The sequence below is a fragment of the Marmota flaviventris genome, chromosome 14 (assembly GCF_047511675.1).
Source record: "Marmota flaviventris isolate mMarFla1 chromosome 14, mMarFla1.hap1, whole genome shotgun sequence".
Classification (NCBI taxonomy): Eukaryota; Metazoa; Chordata; class Mammalia; order Rodentia; family Sciuridae; genus Marmota; species Marmota flaviventris.
The window spans coordinates 83,947,175-83,972,532 of record NC_092511.1 but is presented as its reverse complement, the minus strand read 5'-3'; the positions used below and the strand labels follow the sequence as shown (position 1 = coordinate 83,972,532).

At 39.7% G+C, this 25,358-nt stretch overlaps 1 protein-coding gene across 5 annotated transcripts in view; it reads right to left on the bottom strand.

The window, feature by feature from the left end:
- The window catches only part of Anapc1 (anaphase promoting complex subunit 1), a 77,750-nt gene that overhangs the window by 3,189 nt on the left and 49,203 nt on the right, over nucleotides 1-25,358 (bottom strand). For all 5 annotated transcript variants that reach the window (XM_071601819.1, XM_027952062.3, XM_071601821.1 and 2 more), the window contains 20 exons: nucleotides 24,670-24,941; nucleotides 22,913-23,147; nucleotides 21,005-21,096; nucleotides 19,556-19,690; nucleotides 19,310-19,392; nucleotides 18,245-18,323; nucleotides 17,295-17,369; nucleotides 14,115-14,191; nucleotides 13,314-13,404; nucleotides 13,143-13,196; nucleotides 12,002-12,195; nucleotides 10,780-10,866; nucleotides 8,920-9,037; nucleotides 7,758-7,835; nucleotides 7,346-7,413; nucleotides 6,210-6,348; nucleotides 4,429-4,515; nucleotides 3,102-3,197; nucleotides 2,768-2,966; nucleotides 1,061-1,195 (listed from right to left, as the gene is read on the bottom strand). In XM_071601819.1, the coding sequence (XP_071457920.1) occupies nucleotides 1,061-1,195; nucleotides 2,768-2,966; nucleotides 3,102-3,197; nucleotides 4,429-4,515; nucleotides 6,210-6,348; nucleotides 7,346-7,413; nucleotides 7,758-7,835; nucleotides 8,920-9,037; nucleotides 10,780-10,866; nucleotides 12,002-12,195; nucleotides 13,143-13,196; nucleotides 13,314-13,404; nucleotides 14,115-14,191; nucleotides 17,295-17,369; nucleotides 18,245-18,323; nucleotides 19,310-19,392; nucleotides 19,556-19,690; nucleotides 21,005-21,096; nucleotides 22,913-23,147; nucleotides 24,670-24,941 (2,394 nt within the window). The remainder of the gene's footprint in view (nucleotides 1-1,060; nucleotides 1,196-2,767; nucleotides 2,967-3,101; nucleotides 3,198-4,428; nucleotides 4,516-6,209; nucleotides 6,349-7,345; nucleotides 7,414-7,757; nucleotides 7,836-8,919; nucleotides 9,038-10,779; nucleotides 10,867-12,001; nucleotides 12,196-13,142; nucleotides 13,197-13,313; nucleotides 13,405-14,114; nucleotides 14,192-17,294; nucleotides 17,370-18,244; nucleotides 18,324-19,309; nucleotides 19,393-19,555; nucleotides 19,691-21,004; nucleotides 21,097-22,912; nucleotides 23,148-24,669; nucleotides 24,942-25,358) is intronic.

The window sequence follows — 25,358 nt, the reverse complement described above, 5'->3', positions numbered from 1 at the left end:
AGCCAGCCTCAGGAAAAGCCAGGCACTAACCAACTCAGTGAGACCCTATCTCTACTAAAATACAAAATAGAGTGGGGATGTGGCTCAGTGGTCAAGTGCCCCTGAGTTCAGTCCCTGGTGTGTCCCCCCCAACACACAAAAAGCAGCTATTCCCAGTGCTTTGTCTAGCTTTTACATTTGTTTTTGTGGGAGAGTCAGTCCAATGAAAGCAATTTCATCATGACCATAACTAGAAGCCTCCATAAAATGCATTTTCATCTGAGGTTTTCAAAACAGCAATAAACTAATAACATCATTAAATTTTAAGTGACTAAATGAAAACAGCTTTTGTGCTTCTAAAAATATTTTTTACCTTCAATTGAAGTGACAGCAATTTGAAAGTGATATCATACTTTATTATTCACCCCATTGGATAAACTTTGTGTCTATTTCCATATTCTAAAAAATACAGTAGTTTTAATGCTATTAATTTTTTACACTCTCCAGCATAAGAAAACCTACACATATTCAAAATGAGGTTCCTGTGAATTTTAAAACTTTATAATAGCAAAAGCTAAGATTATATAATTATAAAAATCCTAAAGACACAGAAAATTTTAAAAACTTAAATTACAAAATCAACTAATAGAAGGGCTGGGGTTGTGGCTCAGAAGTAGAGTGCTCGCCTAGCATGCTCGCCTGGCATGCGTGAGGCGCTGGGTTCAATCCTCAGCACCAAATAAAAGTAAAATAAAGATATTGTGTCCACCTATAACTAAAAAATAAATATTAAAAAAGAGCAGTGTAGACTAATTTAAAAAAATTAACTAATAGGAATAACATGAACAGTTAGCGTATCACACTGATTGGCAGTTGTGTGGAAAGAATCCATCCTCTTCTTAATATAAATAGAAGTACAGGTAGATGTAAAGCACATGTAGTTTTGTTTTCAGAAAAAATTCTCAGCAATGACAAATGAAGCACAAATGAAGAGGAAAGCTGAACGGAAGAGAGTAGCTCACCACACAGCCCAAGCACACAGGGGCTGGTGGCACGAGCAAGCAGACCGACACACACTTACCCTCCAGTCCCGCAGGCGGCAAGTGCCGTGGGGCAGGCACGGAGTGATAGACGAGGAAGCAGGCCAGCATGCTGAGCTCAGGCCCCTCCACCGGCTGCCCGCTGAGATAGGCCTGCACACATACATCGCCCCCAGCTGTGAAGGAACCAGAGGGCACTGAGATGAGGACACAACAGGGCGCAAAGGAGTGCCTTACTGCTTTTTCTTCAAGAACTCAGCTGGGCGTGGTGACGTACACCTGTGATTCTAGCTACTGGGGAGGCTGAGGCAAGACTAGTCTTAGCAACTCAGTGAGACCTGGTCTCAAAATACAATAAAATAAATGTAAAAGGGACAGAGGGTTAGCTCAGTGGTAGACGCTTGCCTAGTATGTGCAAGACTGGATCTCCTGTACTGCCAAAACAACAGGAGTTTTTCTATGGTTCTCCATTAGAAAATGAACTCGTTCATAGTTTGGTAAATCAGAGTGGCAAGTGGAATTAAATGGAAGGTCAGAAGATGGTGAAGTCCACCCAATGCCCTAACAAATGGGACAGCCCAGGGCAGCACTTTCAGAAATGCTCCAGTCACTGCCAAAGTTTCACTGTGTTGTGTGATTTTTGCAAATCAGTGAACCTGGAAAGATTTAAGGGCCTGGTTCACATCAACAGCACTGGTCTGGTACCAATAATCAAATGCAAAACTCAATAAAAAGAAAAATACCAAAATCTATGAAATAATTTGTGTATTTCCCCCAAAATAAGAATAAAAATGATTATTTTTAAAAATGTTTTAAAACTATGTGATCTTTTGAATCCCAAGAGGAAAGCAAAGGGTGGATACAACTGCTAAACATGAACACCAGGAGTTTGAAACTGCTGCTCCCCATGTCAATCCCCCATAATGTGGTTTACCACTTGATTTTCCCCCAGAAACTTATTTCCTAGAGGGATAGATTTTAACTGAATTATATTCAAACTCTTGGGTTCTACTGAAAATTGATAGCATAAAGAATCAAGCAAGAATTGCTACTACTGATATTACTAGGGCCAGTATCAACCCAAAGCAGGTTGCTATCAGATATTCATTGGAAGCATCTAAATGAACTGAATAGACTGAGAAGATGGAGGAGTGGACTATGGAAAATCAATGCCAAGCTACATAACCAGAAGACACATCTCCACAAACACAGGGCCCATCGCCTGCCTCAGAATCAGAAACACGGCCAGTTATATGTGACAATACGCCTTTCTGCAATCACAAGTCGGCGCTTCTTTGGCAGAAAGTCACTGTCAGTGTCCCTGGTGCTCACTCACTGGCTCACAGGCAGGTGAACAGCATCCACTCAAGAAGCACATGTCATCTTCAAGTGTATGTGGGCTGAGACATGAAAAAGGAAGGCAGTGGCTGCTGGCCTCAGGTGGGAACAGGCTTACACCCGCAAGAAGCAGAAGACAATGTCATCTGATGCCAGGGAGGATAAGACAAGGCCCCAGTGGTATTAAAATGCTGCATATACTCTCTGCAAGGTTTAAGGGAGGGTTGCATGTGTTCTCTAAAGTGGAAACAGACAATCAGGGTCTAACTCACCTCACTGGAAGGAAGCATTCCCTCTATAGGCATTCTGGCTAATACTCAGTGTATCCTACTTTCAATGAAAAACTGTCAGAAGAGGAAAGGCTGGGCCCAGCGTATTTCAAGCACACCAGGGCACAATGCTGTCATTACCTTGCAGCCACTGGTCCAGGGTGCTATCAATAGTGCACTTCACCACGGGGAGGAATTCAGAGTGCATGAAGAGCCCCCGCTTGGGGTGGTTCTGCAGCCGCTCCTGATGGCTTCTGGAGCTGAAAAAGTCTAACACCAACTTGATCTGCCAGAGCTCTGATGTGTCAGACATCTCTTTTTTTCGAAGTCTTCTTATAGCCTGGAAGAGAGAAAAGGAACAGTGATCCGTTTCATGAAAAGGCAAAGTGATTTAATTGTCTTCCCCAGTGTGTAATACCACAGTCCTTTTTAAATGCAGCTCATAAGATCAGTAAAAGGCAGTGGGAAACTATACCTGATCCATTGCTATGTATGCAGGCAACATTTCTGGGGTCTCCTGAGTAACACATTCATAAAGCACTGAAGAAAAGAGATCCAGAATTTCCTGTTTCTGTGGAAAAATCACAAGTATTCTGTAGAACAAAGAATTTCCCAAAATCTACTCAAGAGACAATTGTACAACAACCACTATGGCCCACCCTTAATGTGCTTCAGTGAATGATACAACGGTAAGGTATTTAAAACTCACAGGACAGGCTACACTCAAAATCAATGAAAAACAAACAAAATTAGGTCCCAAGGGATAGTGAAGGATAGCACATGCCTTGGAAGAGAATAATAGATCAACCAGGGCAAAAGGAGGAGGAGGAACATCAAAGAAGTGTGCTTTGGGTAGGCTGGAAAGACCAGGGTCCCAAGGGGAGCACACAGGGTCCAGAAGGTAGCATCAACAAAGACGCAAGAGAAGACATTGCCCAGAACAAGTCTGGGGGAAGCAGGTTTGAAGGGCAGCTGGGGAAGGGCAGGCTCAAGCATTCTCAGAGACCTATGGCCTTTAGCACACATCCCAGCCCTTATTAGCACATGATCCAGGGCACATGACATCTCTGAGAGGCAGTTTCCTCATCCCTAAACCCAGAGTAACAAAGTATCTACCCTCAGGGTCAGAACTAAGTAAGAAAAGTATGTAAAGTACTCAGCAGAGTCCAATTCTAATTCTCACTCAGTGAGAATTAGCCAATAAGAGGGAAGGCCACATCATTCAACCCTCAGAGCAACACTGCAAGGTGCACTCTGTTAGAATCCCAACTTAGACATGAGGAAATGACATCTTAGAGAGGCTGAGAATTTCCCCAAGGCCACACACACACTTTAGACAACAGGCTTCAACCCTACATCATCTGATTCTTACATCCACTCTTTCCCTGTTGGGATAGCGGGTCAAATCAGGGGCCACTGGGCACCCTTGATATTAGAGAACACTGTATTCCCAACAGAAAGAAAGGCTATAATATACACAGGAAACAAAATTAATGAAATTATATAAAAACAAAAAAGCTGGTAAACACTGGAAACAAATGAGTTCAGAAAAGGACATCCGAAATTACCACTCATCAAAACTTTCTGCGGAATGTTAACTGGTTTTTCTTATTAAGGTAGGAAATTTACAATTATTTCTCTTGAATTTAATTAGAGTAGGGAACTCTACGCTTGTCAAAAACCATCTGAGGCAAGTCATGGATCTCAAAGACAAATATGGCTCTTAGAGATGCTTTCCGTGGTCCCAGCTAGAAGTAACAACGGATTTTAGTTTCAGAGCTCAGCAACCACACAGTACTTACCTGGCCCATGTTCACAGTTGGTTTGCAGAAATATTCAGCAAATGACAGAAGGGCTGCATCAGAAGTGAATGCTGAAATTGTTTCTGGCTAAAGAAACAAACATCAACATAAGTGAGATAATAAAAGATCATTTTCCTTTCTGCTCAAATCATAATGTGGAGTTACAAGAACTCTGCTCTCCTGCCTCACAGTGTCCACACAGAAGCAAGATGATGCCAACTTTGCTAGAGCTTCCTCAGCCTGTTCCACTAAGAAGGCACACAAAACTCTCGGCCCACTGGTTTATCAAAAGGCCAATAACAGGCAGGTCTTCTATTTTGTACAACTCCCCTGAAAAAGGCTTCCCCGTCCTTTATCTAATGCACAAGCCTATTTGACACTGGAAAATGAGGAGGAGGAACACTGAAATAAGCCAGTCACAAAAGGACAAGACCACAATTTTCCACTTATCTGAGGTACTTGGAATAACAAATATCAAAGATGAAAGCAGAAGGGCGGCTGCGAGGCAGGGAGAAGGGAAATGGGGAATCTAAGGTCTGAGATTGAATGTGGAATATGAAAGTATTGCGATTTTCCACCGAGGTCCATATTTTATTTCTGAACTCCCATCAGGCAGGAAGTTGAGATATCTCTTTGTGGTTTTGCTTTATTTTTTCCCAGTGCTGGGGATCAATCCCAGACCCTGTGCATGCTGGACAAGGGCTCCACCACTGAGCTAGACCCCTAACCCATCTTTAACTTTTATATTCTTTTTCCACTGAAATTCAAATCAAACTTCAAATTTACAATTCTTTACATATTGGATTAGTCTCTGAGATAAGCTCTAATTTTTAAAGAAGCAATAGTACTAACTTAAACTTTGTAAGATTGCCTCACAGACAACCTATTAAATATTGCCAGACAAAATTTGCTGATGTCAACCCTGGGAACTATTTACAGATTTAAATCCTGGTAACTATTATAAAAGCTCAATCAAAAGTAATTAACCTAACATGAAATATGAATGGAATTAAAATAAACTACTCTCTCCTTACTTGGAAGAAGAAAGAATGCTCATTCAATCCTCTGGCTGCCACGTAACTGGTTGACCTGACAAGTCCTTACTTATACATAATTAGGGTCCTGGCTATATTGGACTACGCATCATGAGCAAGAACATACTTGCTCCTGGAATTTCTAAAAACTGGGTTTAAATTCAGAGATTTTAATGATTATGAACAAATTTCTAGTGTAGGAAACCTCAAGTTCAGAATGTAGAACAGATACACACTAAACCTGTCACAGGGATGAAAGTATGCATTCATTCTTTTATTTAAACCATTTCTTCATTTTAAACTTCATTTAAACTTCATTTTAAACTGTACTGGCAGTTAAGTAGCAGGGAAATAGTAAGATAAACTAATAAAAGAAGCCTATTATATCTGTCATCATGTGATCCTCACCAAGATCTAAGAAACAAATGATGGTTTAAAAATGGAAAATAATAATTGCTAGCTTACAAAAATCTCTATTTTTGCTATGAATTAAGTAAATATTCACTGACTTGTGGGTTTTTTAATAAATAAAATTATCGAACTAAATTATAGTACTAAGATATATTGTGACTGTCCTTGCCACACAATGCAAGTCTTACTTAGAGTACTGACTGACCCTATTTTATTAAGGCCATCAGGTAAAACAGCAAGGGAACCCAACATTAATCAGACATCACAATCTGCAGCAACAAGAAGCTAGTAGGACTTGGAACTATTTCCTCCTGTCTTTTTACCAATTGGTTCTACCTTGAAAGCACGGGCTTCAGAATTCCTGTTGGCAACAGTCTGGGCCAACAAACTTTGCCACCCCATCGGATCTTCTTTGTAGGAGAGCTGACCTGCACGGAGCTTAACGTATAAGACCCCATCCTTGGAAAGAATAGACCTAAAAGAAAAAGTCTGAACTTACTATAAGGCACTACTGGCAGTTTATGGCTAGAAAAACAGTGTTTTCCAATGTCACATTTACAGGAGAGGAAGTCTACCATCCCCCACCAAATCCAATGGTGATTTACTGTCTCTAACTTAAAATAGCCCTCAATAGAAGGCCTGAAATAGAGTCCCACCTCCCTTCCTGCCTAGTCACGGAACCTGTCAAAGGAGAAGGCATCTTCATCATCTGCTACAAGAGGAGCTTCAATGGTAGTATTTTAACTAACACTTCCTGGTGTTTCCCATGTCCCTTATCACTATGTATGGAACACACGTGCATTTATTCATTGCTCTGCAGCAGAGAGGAAATAATACTACAAATCTAAAATCATAGCAACACAAAAGCCAGTTACTGTATAGAGTGGGAAAATAAAAATGGGACAAAACTGAAAAAAAGAACGTTACATGACTTAACTTTCTGGATATTTAAAAGACTTATACACTACCCAAGTTTTAAATTATTAACAGTCTGAGCAATTCCTTGCATATGACTATTTCCACCTCAAAACAATCTACTATAAATTTAAATTTATGAGAATATTCTAACAAGAGAATAGTAAAGAGGCACAACAGGAAAGACATGTGGGACCATCAGCTGTCATGACGAAGTCCCCTCTGTGGACATATGTATCAGCCTTATTTCCCTAAACTAAATCTTTCACTAATGTACCAAGAAACAATCCCTTTGCTGTCTCAAAGTCAGTTCAAGTTTCTCAATGAATAAATATAAATATTTAGGGCTTTATTCTGAATTAAAGTCTTCACTTCCTAATGCAAACTCTATTATCAAAGATTAAGACCACTTTATTCGATACCTACCCTACACACTATATTGGAAGAAATCAAAGGGTGATCAAACTCAAACAACAATCTATAATTTATACCTCCCCACGTTTCTGTTCATTTTCTAAAACGTATATTTTGAGAAATTAAAAATTCAATATACTTACTTCAAGTGCTGTGTTCCCTTGCTTAAATCTATGAGCAGTTCCCAGTATCTTGGGCCTTTAACTTTAATCTGTCAAGATAAATGTAAACACAGTCAGTCAAAAACTAAAAAAGTGCTCGTGTTATCAACTGAAATCCATGCTTCTCAAAGGACATCCTAACTCAGTAGGAGGAGACACTGAGGTCAACCTGACATGGCAAGTGGGTCCCTTCTTGAGGGCACTGAGCCTATTGGGAAAGCTCTCCGAGACAAGACCTCTGTTCCTCATGACTCTCCCCCCTGCTACACACAAGCCTCTGCCCTGCTCTAACCAAACACAAGGAGGGCAGAGGCTTGTGTGTAGTCATTGTTAATGTGACACCCCTCTTGAATTGAACCCTTGGACAGACGTCCCTAAGTCACACCCAACTGACCTGCTTTAAAAGGTGGAGTTCTGGAAGAAGGGTCGGAGCCATCAGTTCTTCTTTGGTTTGTTCATACCACTGAGTGCCCTTTACAAAGATAAAAGTACAGCCGCAGTTTACCCAGTGGTCAGCAGAAACTCCAGAGGAATCGTCTACAGTCCACACCTCCCCTTCCCTGCAGTCTGTACAGAGACCACCAAATGGCCTAAAATCCTCTCTGGTACTCAAGTCTTAGGGGGTGAGTCTCAGTTCCTCTACAGGGCATGTGTCACTTCCCATGATATCAAGCTCTGCCCTTCACAGCCAGCAGCATGAGGGGCCACACTGTCAAGGCCTCTGGGTTTATGCACATGTTGTCCCCTGTGCTGAAAAGAAGCCCCATTCTGCTGGCACATGTCCACTGTGACAACTGCCCCAACCACCAGAGGAGGACAAGGACAACTTCACCTCTGTACTCTGCAAATCCTCCCATGGTCACACCCTATTCTCAGTGCACCCCTGCCTGGCTCATCAAGGCACAGATGCTCCTCAGGGAATATGCCAATGCCATCTAGCTCAGTGTTGACACACAGAAGGAACTGAACAATTTGCTGAAGGAAGGATATGTGACTTGCAACCTATTCATGCATCAAAATAAAAGATCACTCATCAAATATATAATTTTGGGTTTTCAAGTGCTCAGTCAACAAACCTAAGAATAATTCTAACCCAATCGTACACTACCCAAGTAGTCTTTCAGACACCACTCTAAGCCATGTACAGTTGGGGGAACATTTTTAAACTGTAAGTTTCAAGGACAAAAGATAGCTGATGGTGCCTGGAAAAGTAACCCAGGGACTGTAAATGAGCGTCCATGTGCTGGCAGGTTGCACAAAAACTTGAGAAGCTTAAATTGGGGGTGGGAGTGTTAACAAAGGACTGAGTCTTTGTGCTCTACCACTGAGCTACACCCCCAGCACTTTTTGAGATAGGGTCTTCCTAAGCTCCCGCAGCTGGCCTCAAATTTGTGATTCTTCTGCCTCAGCCTCCAAGTAGCTGGGATTTGAGACGTGCATCACTGCACCAGGCAAGGGAAGCTTCAATTTTTTTGAGAGTTCAACTCACTACTATCACATTTTACTAAATAACACTTTTGAACCATTCTGACCTGCCCAGATGGATGACAAAATACCTTGTAGGTGACCTCTAAGAGCGCGTAGCAGGGCGTATTCGTGTCCACATCCACCGGCACCAGAAGCCTGGGCTCTGCAGCCAGCACGTAGAGGTGCCGCAGAGCCTGGAGATGATACCTGCACAGAAAACAAAAGGGATGCCAAGATGGTGGGGCCCGTGGGCTACCAAGGACAGAGCTGCAGCAGACCTTCAAAGGAAGAGCAATCTTGACGGAAGCTGACAATTTCAGTAAAAAAGTAATGGAAAAGGTCTCTTTTAAAAAGCAATACATGATCCCTGACCCAAGATTTCTTTACCTGAGTTACCAATTACAACATTTTGCAGGAAAGTATTCACTAACGAATACTGATAAAATAGGGGCTGGGGTTGTGGCTCAGTGGAAAAGCGCTCGCCTAGCGTGTGTAAGACACTGGGTTCCATCCTCAGCACCACATAAAAATAAATAAAATAAAGGTATTATGTCCAACTACAACTTAAAAACATTTTTTAAAAATTAAAAAAAAAAATACTGATAAAATACTTGACCACTGATAAAAATCTGTCCCTCCCAAATAGCTCTCTCTGCTTGACAGGTACCTCCTCCATTGCCTTCTCAGGGATTTACTTCCAGTTCTTTTCTCCTTCTCCTTTTAAGGGTTGGTAAGGAAGGAGGCCCGTTTTCTCAGAGTGCAAAGCTCTTGTACATACACACACCCTTGAAATATACAGTACAGCAAAAACTGGTAGGTCAGATGATGGCAGAGAGAGAGAGAGAGAGTGTGTGTGTGTGTGTTGGGGAGAGTGTACTTTTTGAGTTTTTTTAAAAAAATTTTTCAACTTTAAAATTTACATTTTTAATATAAATACTCAGCTTTTATGTTTATAGATCCCACAGAAGAGTAAGAAAATGAGACTTCAAGATTTTAAAAATTATAAAAAGCCTCCCTCTTCCCAGATCTGCCCACTCTGTAAGTCCACTAAAAATAAACCAATAAAGGTAAAAATGTTTATAAATTACATGAAGATTCTTGATGCTTATCACTAAATTCCTTCTTTCAAAATAGCTAACCCAACTATCGTACACTACCCAATAAGACTTCAGCAATTCAGACGAGATCAGGCGCATTCAGGGTGGAATGGCCGTAGACAGACTTCAGCAATTCAAAAAAAAATCTTTCCTAAATGGCAGACACAAGATCCCAGAGTTATATGAACTTCATACTTATGCTTGGCCTATCAACAGACTTGGGAATCTCAGGTCAGGACACTTTCCTAAAACAGCCCTCTTTCTTCTATTGTTGGTTATAGGTTATGCTCTAGTTTAAAATGATGCTTTAAGTGACTACAGTGAGTGCCCCTGACCCCTCTCTCTCTACCACCAGAGGACTGCTCCTGACACCGCTCTACCACAGGATGAGTCTCCTGTCCCTTCTCTAGGCAGGACAGGGGGTTAAACAGAGTGGTTATCTGAGATGTCACTTTTAAGAAGCCATTTTCCTCCTTTCCCCATACACAAGACATCTGCTCATTGGAAACTTCTGGGGAAAATAAGTGTTTGAGCTATAAAATGCAAAAACTTTTGTTATCATTTGACTGCTTCTTAGAATTAAATTATTATAGCAAAAAAGGTATTTTCTTGCACTTCTCTTGACTACTATCCTTTACTTGATGAGTTCGTCTCTACAAAATGTTACTTTGCTTGGCCTATTTATGGGTTCCAAACAGTTTTACAGGTTTCAGAAGGATGCAGACTGGCCAGCCATTCAATGTCCAACTCCTAGAGGACTTCTGGCCTGACACTCTAAAGAAAAACTTCTTAAAATTAACCCCTCATAGAACCAAAGGAATATCACCTGGAAGACAGAATCCCTAGACTCACCGGTTGTCAGTGCTGTGAGCTGGGAAGTGTGGGTAGAGGGCACAGAGGAGCGCAGCAATGGAAGAGTTTGATGTGCTCAGAGAGTACCTGCAGAGCAAATTCCATAGGGGCAGTTAATAATTTTCATGCACATATTTCAAAGGCACTGTTGAGAACGAGGAAACCAGGGTATTATGACAAAGCACACAGGTAAGGAGCCTTGATAAATATAGGTGTGTCAATGTACAAACGGCTCACTTTTCAGTCAGTCCTCAAATCATTTCAAGGTCATGTAGTAAGTACTTCAAGTAAAAACAACACCCTACGTTTGTTCAGATCCAACCTCAGAATTAATAAGCAAGGTTTTAACCTACAATAGCTTAGCAGTGAGAACCAGGAAGCGATCCTAGAAGTTATAAATATTCAAAGTCATGTGTAAAGCATGCTATCTTCTTCTTCTAGTTCCTGGCTTTTTAAAACAGAGGGCTTTTTACTAGGTACTTAAACATTTTTTTTCTGTTTCTGTAAAGCATAAATATTCCTTTAGAATGATAAATGTTGTTAAAGAGTACAAGTAATCATTTGAAACCAAAGTCACTAAAAAAGCAGTAGCAGAGTGGGAAGATCTACTCAATACAGAAACTGAGCCAGCAGTCAGGTCACGTGGAACAATGGCAGAAGACAGTAAGGACATAAGATAAAGCAGAGGCTTACTTCGAAAGGAAAAAGTTTTTTTCAAAAATCATGGACTGAGACGAGTTTTTATTGCAACATATCTTTAACTGTTCTTAATTCTAAACAGTTAAAAGAAGACAATTACATAAAACTTTTTAAGAAAACTTTCACACCTTCCTGATAATCTTTATTGTTTGTACTTCCAGAAAGGTGAGTCAATGGTGGGCTCGGTCTCTAAAGGGGAAAGCCCATGTCCTGTAGGAACTGTAGCAGCTGGCCAGTCACAGGAGCTAGAGCTACCAGATGAAGGCATGCACACATTCACAGACTGGAGACTTAAGACTGGCACAGTCCAATTGCCCTAAGAGTGATGCACATGATCCGTGAATACCAATCAATATTTTGTCAGGTCATCTAGACTGGAACATGACAAATTCCAACATTTATATATGAAAAAGCAAAGAGCCAAGAACTGAAAACTATACTTTTGAAGAAGAAAATTCAGGTCAGCTTTATAGATCTCACTCATGAGATCTTTTTATTGAGGAAAAAGTACATGTTCATTTACCTTCCTCCTCCCAAAAACAGAAGCCCAAGGGCCATGTGGTGGGCTAAGTGAAAGCCATAGTTCATTTCACCTCCTGTCTTCATGTGCAAGAAGCGACAAAGCTGCAGAACCTTGAGGTTCCCCGAGCCAGCCATCACCATGGAGAGGGACAGCAGCACCACACTCAGGCAGGTCTCTAGGTTGTAAGGGCCTGTCTGATGACAAGAGATGGTGACATTGCTACACCTGCATTACATTTCCTATCACCAACACTAAACACACCCTCACTGGAAGGCTATCGGTGTTTGTAACTTTAAAGAAATTTGTAAGAATGAGTATTTCCACTGATTAAGAATTTAAGTTCAATTTAGAACATTCAAAAAACTGAAGTGCCAAGAAGGAAATAATAATCACTTGGAATCCCATAACCCAATAAGAATTAGCTCTGACATTTTAGATTCATTTTTTTCTATACTTTTTCCTATATGTATATATACATATTTTTAAAAATAGGGCTTTTTTACTAGGTACTTAAACATATTTTGCTGTTTCTGTAAAGTATAAATATTCCTTTAAAATGATAAATTAAATGAAAAAGGCAAAAGTTAGCATCAAAAAAAAAATTAATAACTGCCCTACAGAATTTGCTCTGCAGTATCTCTGAGCACATCAAACTCTTCCACTGCTGAGTTTCTCTACGCCCTTTACCGGCACTTCCCAGATAACAGTGCTGACAACCAGTGAGTTTAGCCACTGCATAGGTCTGGGTGGTGTTTCCAGGAAATAAAATCTAGCAACCTTCTTGTCAGTAGAGCAGCAATGACACCAGAGCAACTGAATCTTTACCAAGTGCTGATCTGTTTAAAAAGTCACTCCCAACATTCAGTACTGAAAATGTGAGGAATGATTATCCCCAAGTGCCAGGGTCTTTTCTATCTATTCTCTCATCACAAAATCTAGATGCTGGTGCATCCTTCAAGGGTGATCATATTTTCACCTCATTAATATCCCAGAACAAAACTAAAACGATGCACCACAGCCTCAAATTCCCCATTTCTAATTCAAACAGCAGAGACATTTGACAACACTTAAGTACTTGGATTATCAGTGAATTTTCTTTGAGTTTTATTTTATTCCCAAGAAAAATCATAAAAAGACTTACTACGGAAGCATTAGGTGCAGACAAATAAGTCATAAAATCTTTTGCAAATTTATGCTGGAGAAAACAAAAGAAAAATTCAAGGTTAAAAGAAGCAACTTAAGACTTTGATTTAAAAAAAAAAAGAGAGAGAGAAATAGAGAACAGAACAGAGGACACCAAGCTACTTCTTACCAAACAGTTAAATGCTGATAAGTTTTCTGAGCCAGCAAATCGAAAACCCAAAGACAAACAGGCTCCTGCAATTATGTAGACATGTGCCTGCCTGAAAACAAATAATGAGAAATTTAACTGTCATTCTCCTTTAAAAGCATTATTATCTATTATCTTGGGATAAAAGTCAAAAACGTCCTGTTGTCTAACCTAGTTCACATCCTTCTGAGAATGCTCAAGTGTGCCTGAACCAATCAGCAGGTTCTGTGCAGCTGTTCCCAGCAGAAGCACCACATGAGCCTTACTGATGAAGTGTCTCCCTCTTGCTTACTGTTTCATATGCCACAGAAACAGAATTTTAAAGAACTGTTGCCAATTTAAATGGAAAGAATGAAAGAAGAGCAGGTACAAGTTAAATCTTCAATCTTATTTCCTGAGGGATAGATAAGAGCTCTACATTCAGAGCAGGACATGGTGGCACACGACTAATCCTAGCAGTCTGGGAGGCTGAGGCAGGAAGACCATGAGTTCAAAGCCAGCCTCAGCAACTTAACAACACCCTGTCTCAAAATTTAAAAACCTAAAAAAGGCTGGGGATGTAACTCAGTGGTTAAGGGCCCCTGGGCTCAACACTCGGTACCCATCCATGCACCCACCCTCCCAAAAAGAGCTTCTATATTCAGAGAGTTAAAAAACAAAAATTAACTTTGTGAACATCTGATGAGCAAAAGCTCTCAGAGACAACAGTATTACTATTAGGACATTTCAGTTTATTTATCTGATAGATGCTAGGACAGTTAATTTGTATCATACATTACTTACGACAAAGTTTCCAAATTTAGATCCTCTGAACAAGGCAATTCGATTTCACTCAGAGAGATACTATTTTCTCTTATAATCTGTCAAGACAGAAAGCAAGAGTACTTGAATGTCATTGTCCTAGTTACAAATATTTAATAATTTGAAGAACACTATACTGCTCCTTCATGGCTGTATTTACATAAAACAAACTTCACCAAACCATTGCATTCAAAGGTCCATATTTTATTCACATTAAACACAATCATATTTCAAATCTAAAATGGAATAAGAATTGAATAAGACTGAACAAATATAAGAAGATTTAAGTATATTCAGAATTAATATAGTAATAACAACATTTCACAGTCAACTAAAACACAAAGATGATGGCTATAGAACTAGGGCAGGGATGAGGGGAGATGGGGAGAAGAAAAAAGCCACTGGAGAGAAATCCAACCAGACACACTCCTTCATGGGATGCTTGTGGTACCAAGCCTACCTGCCCAGAGGGGAGGCGACTCGCTGGGCTCATTATCAGGGCTAAACCACACTGTCAACATGCTCAGGCAGACACCCCTTTCCTTTCAGTAGAGGGAGTGAATAATTTATCAATAACAGGACACAGAATATCTACCTTTAACAGCCAAGAACAGATTTCATCTTTTACTCTGAAAAAATACAAATAGAAAAGGCTACATGTTCTCTAAATGCATGAAAGTACAGAGAACAAAAGTGAAACTGAAGACTTATTATTTTAATCCTGTTCAGAAGACTGTTCAGGAGAATAACAATCAGGAATGCAATAAATATTCACAAGTCACTAACAATAGTCATCTATGGACTGAATATCATCAAAATGATAATCTGTCTTGACAGATTATAAGAGAAAATAGTATCTCTCTGAGTGAAATCGAATTGCCTTGTTCAGAGGATCTAAATTTGGAAACTTTGTCGTAAGTAATGTGTAATACAAATTAACTGTCTTAGCATCTATCAAATAAATAAACTGAAAATCTGATATACCCTTTTTCCTACTAATCCCAATGAGACAAGCAATTATGTTGGCTGTATAATAAAAGTTGGTAACTACTTCTCTTTTCCTCCCTTCCTTAAAGACTTTATTTTAAATTTTGAATGTTATTTACTCAGAAATTGAGTGACATTCTAAGGAACTACACTACTCTGAAGTGAGTTACTTGTACACACATGAATAACCTCATCTCAACATTCATTCATACTGAAGTGTCTGCCCTCAGCATCACGTGGTAACAGGAAAGCTCTACTTGGACAGCAGGCACTTCTAAGCTACTCTGAGTCTTCAAAATATACTCTGAGTCTTTAAACATAACATGTACTGAGGAGCTTGAAGGCCCAGCTCTGAATTCCGGCAGAGGCACCTACAAGCTCTGAGGCCACAGGCAAGTTTCTTGATGGCTCTTGTGACTCATCTACAAATAAGCATAACAGTTGGTCCCACCTTTCTATGAGAATCAGACTACTTAATCCAGGGAAAGCTCTTAAAATTAACACCTGGCACATAGTAAGTCCTTTGTAAGTGTTAGCTATAATCATTACTACTATTAATCTGTACCACCCTTGGTGGCAACATCACACTTATGTATCATTAAAGAACAGAGTTGGAAATAACTGGGGGGAGGGAAGAGTCCTAAATCTGGTCCTTTGTCACCATTCTATGGTTCCCTAAAGTTAAAAACCAAAACAGATTTGAGTGGTCACAAGGAGACGTGTGATCACTTAAGAGCTGTGGAGCTAGAGGTGCACATGAAACAAGAAAAGACCACCATAACTCAAGTCCTGTACAGGGTCCAGTGCAAAAATCTGAAGCTCCAGAGTCCCAACAGCCAGGCTGCAGTCTTGTCCAGCCCCTCCTAGCTGGGTGACTCTGGATCAGCCTGGGCTTCCCAGCAACAGTGATGTACTGAGCTCTGGGGGCTGTGTCCTAGTTGTCATAAATGTTCATGAAAGCCTGAGGCACGGGAGCCAAAACCTGGAACCTGTCCAAGTGTCCCACAAAAGAAAATGGAGAAAGAAATGGATAAAGGCATCCATGGATCATAGCTTAATAAAAAAAGAAGCACTATTAACACACTCACCAGTGTCTCAAAAGCATGCTGAGTGAAGTAAGTCTTTAGACAAAAGGATGTACACTATACTTCACTAATGTAAACTTCTACATCCGTAAAAATAATATATTTTGGAGAAAAAAGCAGAATGTTGGTTGTTGAGAATGGGAGTATGTGACAGGCTCAGGGAAGGGGAACAAGGGACACAGGCTTGTGTCCTCAGGCACATGCATTTGTCAAATCTTACTAGGGAGCACACTAAGGGTTTGTGCTCTGTAGGGTATAAACTGTGTCTTGTAGAAAACAAAAATACTGACTCCTTTAACTAAAGAGTGTGTGTGTGTGCACACGCGCGCGTGTCCATGTGAGCGCACACATATTGTAGGATATGCATACTCAATTATTCAGGAAAGTTCATTACTGCAACTTTGAAATTCATACAAAAATGACAGATTAGATAATGGAATAAATTATTAAGTGATGAATTAGAGACTTTAAGTTTACATCATAAAATATTAATTGTTGAATCTACTGGCAAATATGGATGTTCATATGAAGTTTTTTCAACATTTCTTTATTCTGAGATTTTTCTTATGAAAATATTGAGGGAATCAGACAATCTAGAATAATTAGATTTGTTTCAAAATACAAATGAAGTGAGAGACCACAAGAAATAAATAGCGAACTAAAGGAAACAGTTATAATATTTGATTCCAAGTTTTTACAAAGGGGTCTCTTTATTTTTAACTAATATACTTGGCTTATTTAATAAACATGCTATGAAATAATTCAAACAACTATAAATGATCCAAAATTTTTACCAATTAAAATATCATCTTAGATAAATGTATGATTAGAATTGAAATTTCAAAATTCTTTTCTAGTATTTTGATTTTTTTAAAAAAAACCATAATTTTTAGGTATCTAGGGTCAAAAGGGAAGGCTAAGGTCTGTGGTCAGTACACACTTTCACAATGCAAGTTCTTCTGTCTTAACTGGATATCCCAGTTATCAATATTGCCTTCACAAGAAAAATTATTCTACAAGATTTTGGAAAATACCACAAGAAATACCAATTTTATGCTATTAAAGGTTTACTATTTATTGAAGTACTTACTTGAGGAACATTGCTGTCGACCCACTTGGAATTTGGTAAAATATCATCCCACAAAATCAGGCATCGAGCAAGGGTCTTAAAAACGCATAACAGATAAAATTAATTAGAGCAGGCAAAGTTCATAGATTTTTTTAAACAGTAATAATATTTAAGAATCAATTTCTAGTTAATGGCAACTTTGAAAAATAAGCATAAAGTATTGAGTTAGGCTACTCATTAAAAAATTTAGCTCTTAAAGAAAAACTAAAATTGTACCAGTCATCATCAATATTTAGAGGAGTTAGAAAAGATTTTTAAATTGTTGTATAAAAGAAAAATCTCACAAGAGAGGAATCACAGCTCTGCCTACACACCGTAATTCAAAAGATTTCACAGAGTAAGTTTAACATTAAAAAAAAAAAAAAAAGACAAAAATTTTAGGCAACTGTAAAATTGTTACTGTCATTATACCCTTAACAATATTGTTACACCCTTAATAATTCAAAAAAATATATAAAATATAAAAGCTAATAAAGTTCTAGTTACTTGTTGCTTTTTTTAAACATTTATTTTTAGTTGTAGATGGACACAATACCTTTATTTCACTTATTTATTTTTATGTGGTGCTGAGGATCAAAACCAGGGTCTCGCATGTGCGAGGCAAGCAAGCGCTCTACCGTTGAGCCACAACCCCAGCCCTTTCTTGCTGCTTTTTAAGGAAGTTTTGAATAATAATAATTCTCTTATTACTATTAATAAGAGAAATGTCACATCAAGCATTATCAATGTGGTTGCCTTTCCTACAATTCCTGAAGCTATATTTGGGATATTTCAAAAGAACATTGCCAATCAGATATACATGATGAATTAAAAGTAAAAGACTCTCTTGTCAAGGTATTTATATCTGAAAGCTAAATTTGAAAAGCCCAAGTAAACTCCCCTCATGTCAAGAGAAATGAAAATGCACATACCCTAAGTAAGAGAAATTCTGGTTTCACAAAGTCGAGCAAATACATAGTATCAGGAGCTCGGAGCCAGTCTGCGATGGATCTGTTGGTGGAGGTCCCAGCGGGGTTATGGTCAGGTAGAGAGCAAGGGAATCAAGCATCCTAAGAAACTTCAAAATGCTGCTTCCCACTCTTCCAGTGATCTTTTTTCCATAATACTTTCCACTCTCTAACCAAATATTTATTATGTATGTGTTGCACCTTCCAACAACCTAAGCTCCACAAGGGCAGAGGTTTTTAGTTTTGTTTTGTTCACTGAAGTATTCCCAGGGTCAAGAAGGCACTGATACACACATTCACCTGAACAGAACATGAACAAGAATTTTGACCATTCTGTCAGTTCTCCACACTCTCACTCTTCTAAAGGGAGGAATTTAGAACACTGAAAAGTTTCGTGCATCTTATTCTATTTTTTAAATGAAAAGACTTACACCATCATATAATGTATCTCCTACCCAACTATATTACTCTCCTATGCAAATGTTAAAATAAATATCAAAGGTCTACTTTTAAGTGTCAGCAACTAGCGGGGACTGAAAGGCAGGCTGTCTGGCACTCAGCAAAGCTTCAGGGCTAAGCAGAATCATTTTTAAAAATGGTTAACCAGGAACAAATAATACTAAGTATTTCTGGCTTAACCAATCCTCACAATGATGTGCGAAAAGAACCTTTGACACTGTTTGTCAGTGACATTAACTATAAAACAGAAAAGAATAGAAATTGGCAGTTACATTCAGCCCTCTATATCCTTGGGTTCTGCATCCAGCTGAAAATATTCAGGAGTAAAAACCTACATCTGCATTGAACATTTACAGTTTTTTGTTCTCATGATTATTCCCTAAACAATTCAGTATAACAGCAATTTACACTGCCAATTCTGATTACTTACAGTAATCTAACCTATAGAATTTAAGAAAAGGAAAATCAGGTTCCTTTAGCAGAAAGAAAATTAATATGTAAGATAATTTATTACTGAGGTCAGAAAGGAAGATAGGCCGTCATGGCGAGATTGAGCAAGGACACAAATACCTGTTATTGGTTTTTAAGTAGATCATAGCCAAAGCTAGAGTAGCACCAGGACAGGTCACATCCACATTTATGGTATCTCCTTCCTGTTGAAAGAGAAGTCACTGATGTTAAGACTTTGAACTATGTTTCCGAATGCTAGTCAACACTTCAAAGTAGCATATCTACAACTGTTGGTATGAGAACAACTGTTATCAAATTAACTTCTTAGGTTCCGGCAGCTTGATCTGTTAGTTTATTTGGACTTACTTTAATCTGGTAGCTTGGAGATTTATGTTTCTCCCTGTGCACTCCCGCTTGAAAGCGCCTATGACCTCCAACCATGTACTGATACAGCTGCTCAGGCACATTGAGATCAGACATGCCTATTAGATTGCTGCCATGCTAGAAAACAAAACAAGAGGCATGAAGAGAAATCTTATAAAAGAAAATCCATAACACGTACCCACAACAGGTGAAGCACTGAACTAACTTCAAATCAGTGTATTTTGATTTGCTTTCTTTCCAATTAAAATAAACATTCCTTATGAGATAATATTGAAACTATTCTCATAAAAATTATAAAATGTGTTCAAGTTTAAGTACTTTGATTTTGTAAAATACATGAAAAGCTTCAAACAGTCAGTGACCTTACAGTAAAGGAAAAGATTAGCTGTGTAACTGAAACCTGGAGTGTGAATCACTGTGCCTGTAAAACTTTCCAGCAACGGTAATCAGTAACTTATTGATACTTGCTGGTTGCCAGGTTCCTTTCTGTGCATGTTTAACATGAATTAACTCATTTAATTCAGACACCCTAGCCAAGAGCTACTACTAAGAGTCCCATTTTATAGATGAGGAAAGTGAGGTAAAGAGGGATTAAGCCCAAGGTCACCTAGCTATACATGCAGGTTTAAATGTACAACAAGGCAGTTCTGCTTGACAATCCACAGAGTAACTGTCCGTAGACAACAATGGAGTCAACTGACCTAACTCACTAGTCAGGACCCGAATTCAGGCCCCATTCCCAGTATGATGCTTTGCCACTGTACCCGCCTCTTCAGCTCAAATGCTAAGTCAAAACTCCAACAGATGGTCAAACACACGGTGAATTTTTTGACTGCACATAAGAAAAAACTTTCTTTATGCCATTTAGTATGACCATACACTGAACTAGTGGTTCTTCAGGGGAACTACATTCCAAGTGGAACAATCACTTGAGGAAATGTCTGCGGTCATTTCGTACACATCCCTTGTATGAAATTAAAGATGGGCCAACCAGATATTGCAAGTGTCACAAAGCAAATGCTATTGTGGCAGCATTCTGGGATACAAAGTGAACATCACAATGGCAAGAGAAGGTCAGGGTTTGTTTCTAGCTAGCACCTCAGCCGACTCTGAGGCCTCCTATCATAAATTTTGTTTTCTATCAGAGTGGGCTGTCACTTCTTCACCTTACGTCTTGAACTTTTTTCAAGAAACTTCTTTCCCTTAGTTCTCTCATGAAAACCTATTATCTAAGCCAGGGCGAAGACACATTCAGGTCCCACTCTTCATTACAATTTCTCTCTATTCTCAAAACTTTGAAAAATTTCCAGAAGGAAGGGCTGAAAAATCAGGTTAATCACAGCAGGGCAGAGTGGCAACCAAGTTAAAAGTCAACGTCATTCCTCTAGACATGCAGATGTCCCAAGTGGAGCATGGGAAGGCGCAGCTTACCCCCAAGCAAACCATGCCCAGGGCCAGGCCAGCAGCTAGAGAGTATGACTCTCGGTCAGTGCAGTACTCCATCTCGGGACCAGGGGGCCGTCCTGCAGGAAGAGAGCAACCAGTTCAAGCCAGCCTCCTAAGACTCCAACTCACACAAATTTTGTAGAGTTGACTTTCAAGTTGCCTAAGAGAAACGGGCTCAGTATGACTCCCTGAGAAAGTTGTGACACCATCACGAACAGCGTCTACACTTTCTCTGGATACATTCTCACTTATTTTAAATCTACATAAGACTGATCCCTACTATGGTAAAATTTCTATATTGATCCTAAAAGTTAGGTTGGATGTAAAATTCACACTTTAAAAATGCACTCCAAATTCTAACTCTACCCTTTAAGAAAACAAAATGTATTACGTATAAAGAGCACTCCCTCCAAAAAGAGTTCACATGCCTAGGATTTTATCCCCTGGGGGAAAAATGCAATTAAAAAGAAAAAATTATTGGGCTGGGGATGTGGCTCAAGCGGTAGCGCGCTCGCCTGGCATGCGCGGGGCGCTGGATTTGATCCTCAGCACCACATAAAAATAAAAAATTAAAGATGTTGTGTCCACCGAAAACTAAAAAAAAAAAAATATTAAAAAATTCTCTCTCTCTTAAAAAAATGATTTAAAAAAAGAAAAAATTATATAAAGGTACTTATACATAAGTAGCAAAGAACCAGAAACAACCTAAAAAGTTCTGAAGACAGAAATGATCAGGCATTTTACAAGACACTGACTCAAGGAGATGTTATACAATATAAATTAATTTTAAAAACCATTTATGATGGGGCTGGGATTGTAGCTCAATGGTAGCACAGTTGCCTAGCATGTGTGAGGCACTGGATTTGATTCTCAGTACCACATATAAATAAAGTCCATCAACAACTAATAAAATATTTTTATAAAAAAACTTTATGATTGATCTATTTTCAAAAAGCAATTCTTATGGCAATGTATAAAAGAGCATACACATAAAAATCAAATCTTCTCATACAATATAAGAGAGGTATGCTCGGCAGTGAGACCATGCAATGACACCATCAGTTATCACTATGAGACAGCCACAGTATGTTGAGTTACCGTGAAGATGAATACCAGTGTTGGATACCTCCTGAGTAAGCATTTTTCACATCAACAACTTAAGTTATATTTTGGTAACAAGAACATCTCAGTTTTGTGAATAATTTATTTCATCATTACAGTAGACCCCATTATCAGTCCTAATCTGCATTGCCCTACCACGTTTATCCTCTGAAATAGCCTCCAATGGACCTGAAGGCCGGCTTTGGTCTGGAACCCCAGCAGGCACCATGGACACAGTACTGAAGCGTGCTTGCATTCTTTGGTTCCCTCTTACTGATCATGCACAGCCTTTTCCGGTCTTCATTCCCTGAGTAACATGTGTAACAAGTACTTATACAGAAGTTACACAGTTTTGGGCTTCATCAGAAGAGATGATTTAAAGCATATGGACATGTGCAGGTTCCATCTTCCACTCCGCTGCAAGCGCTACTGCCCAGCAGAAGAAACAAAGTGACACCAGGGGCCCAAATGAGTTTTAAGTGGGCCACTGCCAGACACTGACTGGAAAAGACACAGTGGATAAAATCACATGCTCACATGTGATTAAGACCAGAGGTACCTCATATTGGAGTTCTGTTACAGGGCTGCCAAATAAATACCTATCTAATTATCTACACAGTAACACTAGCCTTGGAACCATTACTTGTAGCTTGTTAGTTATTCTGTGCTCATAAAAGCTACTACTGTTTTTCCTTAATTTTTGTAATTTTACTATGACTTAACCTGGGTTCATATGGAGTGGGACACATTTACCTATGACAATAGTGTCTTTCAACACTATTAACCCCATACCTATTTCAGCCAAGAGAACCTCAGCAGTGTGTCTATGAGCTGTCCCTTGATATACGAGGCCAATGCCCACTACTGCAGCCACCTGGACATTGTGAGGAACATCAAGCTCTGTGGACGTTGGCGGTAAGAGAGCAGGAATGTGAATGCTAAGAAGCCGAGTGATTGACATATCCATGGTGCCCAGTTTTGCAGCAGAAACACCAAGTAGCAGTCCAATGCTCGTCATTTCATGGCCCTAAGATGGAAGGAGAGTAAACTTAAGACTCACTACCCAAACAAATATGTATTTTTAAATGAAATACTACCTGCCACTTCCAGTAAGAACTTTTATGAGACAGGCATTGACAGACACCAAGAATATAGTGGTAAACATGGACCTTGCTCTCTTATAGCTAGTGTACAATAAGGAAAAAAGTGTTAAACTAAAAATACACAAATTAGTCCATTATTAAAAAGTAATTACAGGGCTGTAGTTGTGGCTCAGGGGTAGAGCACTTGCCTGGCATGTGTGGAGCACTGGGTTCTACCCTCAGCACCACATAAAAACAGGTAAATGAAATAGAGGTATTGTGTCCAATTATGACTTTAAAAAAAAAAAAAGATTTTTTTTTAAAGTAATTAAAGCTGGGCATGGTGGCATAGGCCTATAATCCCAGCAACTTGGCAGTCTAAGGCAGGAGGACTGCAAGTTCTAGGCCAGCCTCAGCAACTTAACAATGCCCTAAGCAACTTAGCAAGGCCCTGTCTCAAAAGAAAAAATAAATATAAAATGGGCTGGGGATGAGACTCAGTGGTAAAGTGCCCCTGGGTTCAATCTCTGGCCAAAAAAAAAGTAATAAAAGCGTTGGGGTGTAGTTCAGTGGTAGAGCACTAACATGCACAGGCTCTGGGTGTGATCCTTAGCACCACAAAAACCAAAAGGTAGGGGAGAGAGAAAACAGGAGAATAAGAAAAAAATTAGTGGGCTGGGGTTGTGGCTCAGCGGTAGAGCGCTCGCCTAGCACATGTGAGGCCCTGGGTTCGATCCTCAGCACCACATAAAAACAAAATAAAAGCATTGTGTACAATTAAAAAATAAATTTTTTTTAAATTAGTATAAAAAAATTAAGAAGTATCCAGTATCATGAAAGAGTATTTACAAAGGAACCCATTTAAGATTAGAGGAGCTAGAGGATTATCAGGAAAGTAATCTCTAAAGATGACACAGCCAGCCAGCTTCAGTGGCGCAAGCCTATAGTCCCAGCAGCTGGGGAGGCTGAGACAGGATAATAAGAGTTCAAAGCCAGCCTCAGCAACTGTGAGGCACTAAGCAACCCTGTCTCTAAATAAAATACAAAATAGGGCTGGAGATGTGGCTCAGTAGCCAAGTGCCCCTGAGTTCAATCCCAGTACCCACCCCAATGTCACCGCCAGAAATTGACATAAACAGGACTTGAAGGATGAGCACAAATTACCCAAAAAAGAGGCAGGAAGGGGGCACTCAAGTTGAGGAGGAGCAATGGAAGATGATGTGGGTGTGGCTGGAGAAGCAGGGAGCATCAAACAGGCTCCCAGCAGCACGTCAAGGGCAGTGGAAGATGGCTGGATGGTTCTGGCAGGGGAGTGGCCCACACTGGCTTACACACTTTAGAAAGATGATCCTGCCTACAGGAGATGAAGAGACTCAGGGGGACAGGAAGGAAGGGCCAGCAGAGCAAGGAGGGGCTGACGCAGCAGGCAGACAAGGTGCAGCACAGGCCCTGGAGTGCGAGTCTCACCTTGGTCAAGTAGTCATGGATGTTGAGAGTGGCCAGCTTGGTAAGATGCCCATTCAGACCTAGTGCCATGAGGAAGCCAGCATACTCATTGGCTAACTCGGCATGCTTGGGCTTGTTGTAAACAATCCACGCGGAGTCAATCTGGGAGGCTGGGGCTATCTTCAGGCCAGCAGCGACACCGTTGTGGAAGCTGGCCCAGCTTGTCATGTTGGGGGGCACATCAATGTTCCCACTGTTGAGGTCCACTGTTGTGTTCCGAGGGGGAGCTCTCCCTGTCCAGCCAAAGGGGAGTTTACATTGAAAGAAATTAAAAATTCCAAAACGAACTTATTAAATTTAGATCTTTGAAAATAAGATTGCTTTCATTGCTTTTGAAACCTTACATTAGCCCCATAACACCTGGAAGGTTATCAGGCTGCATGGGCACTTAAACTTCATATATGAGAGTCAAACTTAGTGCCAGGTGGAAAAAATAATAACTGCTCATTGACTGTCTAGCTACAATGCACAGAGTTGATAACAATGGTACTGATTTAACTTTACATGGATCTGATTAGGATATGCACTGCTTTGAAATCTTTCAAATTATAGGAAGCTTAACTGGAAATTAAAATAAGGATTCACATCACAGTTTAACTACATGAATAACAAATCTCAAAAGGTGACCGATGATACTGAGGATAATTTCA